The sequence below is a fragment of the Nanorana parkeri genome, unplaced genomic scaffold, assembly GCF_000935625.1.
Source record: "Nanorana parkeri isolate BGI_ZX_2015 unplaced genomic scaffold, ASM93562v1 scaffold1026, whole genome shotgun sequence".
Taxonomy (NCBI): Eukaryota; Metazoa; Chordata; class Amphibia; order Anura; family Dicroglossidae; genus Nanorana; species Nanorana parkeri.
Window position 1 is genome coordinate 170,041 of NW_017307294.1, and position 9,022 is coordinate 179,062.

The window sequence follows — 9,022 nt, forward strand, 5'->3', positions numbered from 1 at the left end:
AGTTTTTATTGTTTTACAAAAGTATCAAGTTGACAAGCAGTAACCTTACATACAAGGAAAAAAGGTCAGGCGAGTGAACAAACATGCTAGTAAGGTAATACAGTGCATACAATCATCATTCAAACGGATATGGGCTAACAAGAGTTTCTAGGGAACCAACCTCGCAGCTGCAAAAGTCTTGCTGTTTAGGTGGGGGTTTTTTTTTTGGTTGATCATGCGCTATAGAGGCCCTCTGTGGGATATACGTTGCGTGTGAGCACGGTTGTTACTATAAAGTTGCTTCAATTTGTATATTCATGTGCGTAAGCCGGGGGTACCTGAGAGTCAGAAGGTTTACATTGCGTAAAAGTTTTCATTGCTTCATAAAAGGTGCTCTATTTTGAAATGCTGTCAAGGTGCGTTCCACGGAAACTTCATACTTTAAAGTTGGTGAAAGGGAGGTGTATGGCCAAGGATTTTTTAGAGAGGCGGCATGAATTGTCAAAGTGGAATAGTAACGTAGAGGCCGCTGATGGTGGTATTGAGATTCCGGTGATGTCCCTAATGAGAGCTAGGACCTCTGCCCAGAAGGGGGATATTTGGGGACAAGACCACCAAATGTGGAGTAGCGAGCCCCCAAGTAGGGCGCATCGCCAGCAGACATCAGGAGAATCTGGGAAGATGCGGTGGAGTAACTCAGGGATTTTATACCTCCTTGAACGGATCTTGTAATTGGTCTCTTGAATTTGGACATTAGATGAGCTTTTCAACAGCAGGTTGTCCATCCTTTCCCAGTCCTGTGGGGAGAGGGTGATGGATAAGTCTCTGCCCCAAGCCTCTGAGGCAGGAGAGGGCTGTGAGGGGGAACCGGATAGCAGGCCATATGTTTCCGATATCAAAGAAGCGTAAAGATGTTCCTATTGTAGGATGGGATGTTATTTGGGCAGGTAGAAGTGAGCGTTGGATCCAGGGCCAGGAGTTGATAGGTATGTCCGATTGTAGTTGCTCAATCTGGACCCATTCTTTGTAAGGGCCATGTCGGCTCCAGTCTATTATACGTGTTAAGTGGCATGCCCTATAGTAATTTTGCATATGGGGGAAGCCTATACCCCCCAGACAGCTTCGAACGGGTAAGCGTGTTAAGCCCGATTCGTGGTGATTTTCCATTCCAAGGAAAGGTTCCAAGCATAGCGTTGATTGAGGGGAAAAATGCCTTAGGGAGAGCGATGGGCAGGGTTTGGAATAAATAGAGAAGAATTTGACCTTTTTTATCCTATGTTCATGTTGGTGCTGCTGCTCTCCTGGAGCCTCTTTCTTCCCATTTCCTGTCTACATTCATGCTCTCCATTGACGGCTGCATGTCTTTCCCCAGGGCAAGCTTGCTGATGGTGTCAACAGCGGACCATGCCTGTGTATTGGGTGTCAGCACAGCCACTTATAGTCTCCATAAAAAGCACTTGTGACAGCATTGCAACACAATAGAGCAGGGGTGGGCAACTCCGGCTCTCCAGCTGTTGTGGAACTCCAAGTCCTATGAAGCATTGCAAGACTGACAGTTACAGGAATGACTCCCAGAGGCAGAGATATGTTGGGATTTGTAGTTAAAGCACAGCCTGGGGGTCGGAGTTGCCCCCCCCACCTGGAATAGAGCAACAATGAGACATGCACAAGTGCTCGAGCAAGGACCTTATTGGCAGGATCATCAGGATTTATTTCAGTGAAAGCTACAGATTTAAAACAGATTGCAAATTATTATTTTTTATTACATTTACAAGCTAAAGATTATATGAGATTTTGGTGATTGGGTTCGCCTGTTGTATCCCTTTCCCTGTGGTATGTGTAAATTAAAATCCAGCAGGTTTCTAAACAAATCTTTCCAGTCTACATAAACAATTATCATTATCATTTTAAAGAACTTTAGGGAAAATAAAAAACTTACCACTGTATTGGGGCTTCTCCGGTACTGTAAGGGTTAAATATTGTTTGTCTAGGGGACTCAAATAAAGCAGATATACTCACCTGATCCTCAGTCCTGTGGTGGTCAGCACTCCCCTCCGCTCCAGCTACTCTACCTATGTCCCTCGGTATCTCCACATCTAATGCATGTCAATGGACCTGCATCGGACGTGATGACATCAGAGGCCCTAAACTGCAGAGTCCAAGGGAGAGGTGGCTGCAGGTATAGGTCTAGTAGCCCAGTTGTCGGTGGGACCAACAAACGGCTATATTTGAGCCCCCTAGGTAAAACAAGCTTTTACCCCTTGCAGTGTGGGGGTAGCCCCACTGCAAGGGTAAGTCTTTAATTTTCTTCTTTAAAAACTATTATTGTGCCTCTTCTTGGCGATGGCAGTGACTTTCCCATCCATAACATGGGAATGGATCATAGGGGTAAACCTTCTTACCTTGAACCCAACAGACCTACTGGGGGCTGTGTATATAATGCAGTCAAGGAAAGCCATGGTTTAAGGGAAACTGCATTATGCTGTCAGTGAGCATATATTTTATATGATATTCACATTTTTAGAAGTTTCACCTATTTTATGAAGAGATATTCTCAGAAACAGAGATATTCATACATTAGGCACTAGAATCAGGGTAGATTAGCTACTACAGTGACTCTGTCTAAGTACAATACAGCTGTTGAGATAAGATGTCAGCCCCGCGTGGAGTGCATTGTTTTTTCTGTGAGTTGGTTTATTGTTTATATTGAGATGATCTCTATGACATATCATCTCATCACATATATAGAAAAATGAAAAGACTCTACAGTCCCTTTCATGAGACGACATACATAACATGCAGCAACTTACCTCTGGCTTTCAGCGCTCTCCATAATCTGAAGACAATGCAGCTGTAATGTAATTTTGAATTGTCGCAGGTAAGTAACATACATCTTGTGGGTGCAGCCTCATTAACTGAGGCTTGTTGTGCCCCTAGTGTATACACAGTGCTCAGCTCTCCTGCTAACCGAATACATATATTAACACATATACACAAACACACATATATAGTGCAATTTACATAATGCAATGTATATGCATATATGATGAAATCTAAATTGTCATTTCAGTGAATCTGAGAATGAGGTGACTGCTACATCCTATTCCAACAACTCAAGGTATGTAAATAATACAGTGACTGTTATGTGAAAGCAATAAGACATTTTATTGAAATTGGTCACCTGAACAGTGATGAAAAATTGCAATGACAAAGAGATCACAGCATGTCAAGCTGATCACTAGATCCAGAAATGTACTTATAGGACCTATGTTGACTTGAAGCTATAAACAAATGTTGGCTTCTTTAGTTATATCTAGCTTGACAAAGCCTTCCTCACCTCCCAAGCATTTCTATTGGTCACTGAGCCTGCTCTTTACATGAAGGGACCAATAAGGAAGATCTAAAGGAGGGAACAATTTTGCCTTTTATTGGATATTTGCATATAACTTCAGCCTATATAATCTCTGGATCTACGGATTGTTTTGAAATGCGTTCTCACGGACAGGCACCTCTTCTTATTTGTTTTAAATCATACGTTCACTTCGAGTTGCTCAAGTTTGAGATTGGATTACTTTAATATCAATATAAAGCTTATGCATCAGCGTTAAACATAAATCTACTTATCAGTATTTTGCACAGATAATTCAGCGGAATGCACAGTAGAGGTGTGTTGGGAAATGGAAGGGGGTTATATTATTGGTGAGGGTGGGTTATCCTATGAAACTAATGTTTGTATCCCATTAACTTCATGATCAGCTTCAAGACATCAACTTTACAGTGCAGGTTAGAAAATGGAAGACTAGAACACCTCCAATCTGCTGGGATTTTTCTGAGGTAGTTTGGATTTTCACTCTTGCAGCAAGACAATAGCAAAGTCACTTTTATAGATAGATCCCCCAGTTGTTCATTCACTCTCTATTAGGGTCAATTAACAAAGCTGTGTGAGCCAGTTGCATGCGTCATTGTATGCATGTGGTGATCTTTGTCACGTCGCAATTTTCAGTTCAGGAAAATAAATATTGGATTGGTCTGGAAGGATTATTATTATTATTACTACCTAGGGTGTAACTATTGCCATTGCAGACCATGCAACTATAATGGGGTCCAGAAGCACGGGAGACCCAGCATTGTCTGGCCACACAGTGATTTATGCATGCAATAATAGCATTTTGCAACACATTTAAATAAAATTAACATATACGTGTATATAGTTTGGGAACTGTTACAGTATATGGTTGCTATGAACGCTATTTGTATATTCAGTATTATTAGAGTAATTGCCGGGTTCCCTTATCAGTTTTGCTATGGGGTCCTACTAAACATAGCGTGGGGCCTGATTGTTGTATGAAACTAAAGCTCGAATTTCTGCTGATTCTTGTGGAATCAGCCAAATACCCTTGACTGCACTACAAGGCTTGACATAGGTCGATTTTTCAATTGACTTCTGGCAAAGGCGCCGGATGGAAAATTTTAACAGTGGAATAGCGACTGGCTGCAGTCGCAGGCGCCGGCTGTCAGAATACACTAGGACAACAGGGGAGAGTTGTCCATTAACACTGTTTAGCGTGGATGGAGGAATCTGTTAGATTTGTTTTAGCTCAGCCCATAGGCTGAGCTAAAACACCCTGAGAAATATAAGAAGCCACTATGTAATTAACTTGCAGTGTAAAAAGAGTCACAATAAAGGATGGCGCCTCTCTAAAAAGGAGAACTTCTGTTTTCTTCCATTTAGCTGCCCTTTACGCACCATTGGAAACAGACGGCGATTAAGGCTCAACCATGGAAGAGAAGGAGGAGGATGAGGAAAGTCGCTCTGCATCGCTGATCGCTGTCCCAGACCAGGTCTCTTCGGATGAGGTGCCAGATGCAGTTGGGTGCATGACAAAAATTCGACAAGCTCTTCCGGATTCAATTGGCGAGGAGATGCGAAAAATCAGTGCTCTAGCTGGACCAGCGGTAATCAGTGCATATACATGTGAATGGTGCCATGCAGTCACTCCCAGCAAACACCCCCCGTTCAGTTTCATGGAGTTCCAAACGTTGCAATTTCATTCTTGCCCTTTCTCCTTGTCCAAGTTCATAAAAGTTAAATGAAGCAACTTGGTTGGGTAACCCCTTTTCTCAAATTGACTCTTCATACCACAGTCTCACTCATGAAGGGGACAGCTAATGCCCACCCCCGCTATACTAATTTGTTCAGGAGAATTTATGAAGAAGCCTTTGGTTACACAAATGTGTTATGTCATCAGTGTGTTCGTTTTTTGGCAGAGATATATTGATGATATGTATATTTGTTTTGTTAATATGAACGGGTCCACATTCAACCTTGTCCTTTATACAAGGACTACATGAGAAATATCCAGTTATAAATCTTCCTGTACATTGGAGTAAAAAGGAGATTGTTTATTTAAGATACACTGTTATGTAGGGACGGTGACAATGTTAAGAGTGATCTCTTTGTTGAGCCAACTGACAGAATTCCTTTTATGATATCAGAGTTTTCACTGTAGTCATTTAAAAGATAACTATGGCCCAACCTTTTTTTGCCATAGTTCTCTTTAGGGTCACAGGAGGACATATATTTATGTCCTCCTGTGACCCAAAACTCAGCATTTAGCTGGCTATTGCTATAAATATTTCACTCTCCCCATAATTCTCCTTAAAGAGGCAATAAGATAGTAATGTATCTTAAGAAGAAACAAGAGAGACTATGAGGTATGTGGAATAAATTTAAGAAAAGGGGATACCCCCAAATTGCTTGATTTAACTATAATGAACTTTGGCAGGTAAAAAGGGCAAGAATTAAACCTGATCTCCCCATATTAGAAAATATTTTTAAAACCGATTTTAAAGGACAATTTTAGTTTTGTTCTGGAATTTAGATCTAGTCCTTTGATTTCTTATAAGAGGGTTGATATTGATTCTAAAATCCCGAGATTGGGGCAGGTGTTCTTTTTGTGATAGGAAGAAGGGAATATTTTCTTGCCTTGGATGCACCCAATTCAACAATGTCCTGAAAGGTAAAACTATGTGCCATCTACATAAGGGGCCATTGCTTAAAATGATAGGCTTTTATATCTGCAACTCTGAATATGAAGTATATTGTTTGAGGTATTTATGTGGTCTAGTATATGTTGGTGAAATTACTCAGAGCATTACTTGTAGGATTTCCTCCTACAAGTCTTCTATATGCAATATTTTTTTAAAAGATCCACCCAGTCTCCCTATGAGAACTGGAGTTGATCTTCAGCCTAGGGTCCAGTGTGGGCTGCTGTGCTGTGATGGAGCTCCATCCATATGTGCATTGCTTGTACAGCTCCTTTGCAAGCCCTGTTGAGATACCGGCAGCCAGAATGTGACGTCACTCCGGTCCAGGCACCTCTACAGGGCACGCCAAGTCCTGTAAGCAATGCACGTATGGATGAAGCTCCCTCGCAGTCATACTCTCAGCCCACCCAACCTCAAACTGACACTTTTGAATGTCTGCTCAGTGCAAGAAATGACAGTGGTGCATTAGGGGGAGGCTAAAAAGCCTCTCACCTGGAGCAGTGGAAGGCACAGGGCAACCCTCGGAACACGGGGTTTCCACCCCCTTTTGGGGTTAAGAAAGGCTGTGTGCTAAGGAGGAGGAATGTCCATTAGTATTTAGCTGTTTGGCTGGAGTTTCCTCTGCAGAGAATGCTATGTGTGTGTTCTGGGGAAGTATAAGGGTCTGTGTCGATGGGCTCTTGGCTATTGTTGATGGACCAATTTGAGATGCTTCTAAGATCATTCAGAATTAATTGACAGGAACATTTGTCCTGCATTTGATGCCCTCCTGACCTGCATTTGACCAGCTTCAAGCAGGTTTTAATAAGGAAGTCCAGCGCTCTCAGATGTAGAACAAGGAGAGGCTGAAGGTATGGCTGTAAGGTGTGCGGCTCCAGGAAGGCAGGTGGAGATGTCCTGCAAGTTGTGCTCTTTTTCAAGCTTGTTTTGAATTCCAATAGACTGGTATGGGGATGTAAAATCTGTCTGATGCGAACAAAGTCTGTTGACACAGACCCTAAGGCCTATGACAGAGGATCTATGGGATGGAAACTCAACATGCAGGAAATATTCCATACCAATGTGCCAAGAAGTAGGGGTGCACCAATACCGTTTTTTCGGTATTTGAGTACGATTACAAATATTTTGCTTTTGGTGCTCGCCGATACTGAGTACCGATACCGGTGCATCTGCTTGTATGGAGCCAGCTTCCCAGGCAATAAGGAAAATGGGTGGGATGTAATGACATGCTGCCCGGCTTCCTGATTACTCGGGAAGCCGGCTGCATGTTGTTTGGCCCGCTCGATTGTGATTAGCCGGGAAACCAGCTTCCCAGCCAATCAGCATCAAGCCGGTTTCCCAGCCAATCAGGAAGGAGGTGGCTGTTTGGCCGGGAAGCCGGCTGATTCCCAGCCAATCAGCATGGAGCCAGCTTCCCAGCCAATCAGGAAGCCGGGAGGTGGGTCATTACTCGCCACCCGGCTTCTTGATTGCCCAGGAAACCAGCTCCATGTTCCCCTACGGCACTACCGGTCAGAGGAAATTTTCAGAGGATACTAGTATCGGGGCATCCCTACCAAGAAGTACCTTCCATAGCCTAGTATCACTGCTCCTTCCCAGCAGCACTAGAGAATATGTTGGGTGCACAACAGCCGAGGCCCGTCTTGCTCCAGCATCACCAGTTACTCACAGAAAAAAAGTCTGTTAGCACGCTAAAAGCTTTGCTGAAAAATGTATTATAGCACACAGGTACACATCTCGCCATGGATCCTTTTCACTCTACCTGTGTGATATAATAAATTTTTCAGTGAAGGGTTGCGGTGTGTGACCAGAATTTTTGCTGTGAGCAACAAGCTCTGCCTCTTCCAGGTGAAATGAGTTCTTGTTTGGACAAGCCACAGTGTTTTGCAACCAGGAGAGGATACAAAACTGCCTTCCCCTGTGAGGCATTTTTATTATATAATGGCATATCAAACACATTGGTGATTTGCAAAGTCAATTGCAAATTATTTCTCAAAGTAAATTGAAACCCTAAGTGGATAACAACTAGTCTGCAAAAGCACTGTGTAGCATAAACAATTGACTTTTTTTTTTTTAGCAAAATATTCTTTTTACTTTATTCATTTTTTTAAAAATCTCAGTACTGCCGATCTTCTCTGGTCTCTCTTAGCCACATCCTGCCTACCAGGGCTGGCTGCACTTCATGAGCAAGATACCCGATAGTGACAATGGTGGACCATGCCTGTGCAATATGTGTTGGCATGGACCCTTGCAGTCTGCAAAAGGGATGCATGTGACAGAGTGACAACGCAGGAGCACAACTGGGAGACAGTTGTCACTCCATAAAAGGAAGTATCTGAACTGTTACGACAGGATCACCAAGGATTTGTCACAGGGCAGAGCTCATGGGTATAAACTTGGAATCAGGTCTGTGGACCCTATCTACTGCATTGGCAGGGACACTTAGAGAAAAGGATGCGAGCAGTGTAGGCTGATGACTCCCAGCACTGGAGTACAAGCAGGGGAACTGAATGAGACAGTGGAAGACAGAATAGGCTGGTAGAACAAGGTACTAGGCAGGGTGCAGCAATGCTAGGCAGGTGGCATGGGATCCCCCAGGATGTGGAATCTAAGGGCCAGTCGGTGTTCACCAGAGCTCATGATGGTGGAGATGGACTTGGCTGCGTGCTGACCCCAGGTCACAATACCTAGGTTCACCCAACTCACCTAACAGCCAAGAATGGTGGACAAGGCCAGAGTTCTGGACAGATTGCAGACACACATAGAATGGACAAAACCAAGGTCAGGGACAGACAGATGACTAGGACTTCCAGGGACAATCCAAAGGATAGGGACACACTGAAGACTGGGATCAGCAGGGACAGGTCAAAGTTCAGGGCAGACTGAGGACAAGGATTGCCAGGGACCAGCCAAAGGTCAGTGCACCGGTAACTCCAAGGAATTCTAGTTCAATGGCAACCGGGGGGGGGGGGGTGGGGGGGGGCGTGGATATATT

General features: G+C 43.6%; 1 protein-coding gene across 1 annotated transcript in view; it reads left to right on the forward strand.

The window, feature by feature from the left end:
• The first annotated feature begins 4,733 nt into the window (after positions 1-4,733).
• Positions 4,734-9,022, forward strand: part of LOC108795931 (multidrug and toxin extrusion protein 1-like) — a 35,942-nt gene continuing 31,653 nt past the window's right edge. Inside the window, exon 1 of the mRNA XM_018567268.1 lies at positions 4,734-4,935. Coding sequence (XP_018422770.1) covers positions 4,759-4,935 — 177 coding nt within the window. The 5' untranslated portion in view covers positions 4,734-4,758. The remainder of the gene's footprint in view (positions 4,936-9,022) is intronic.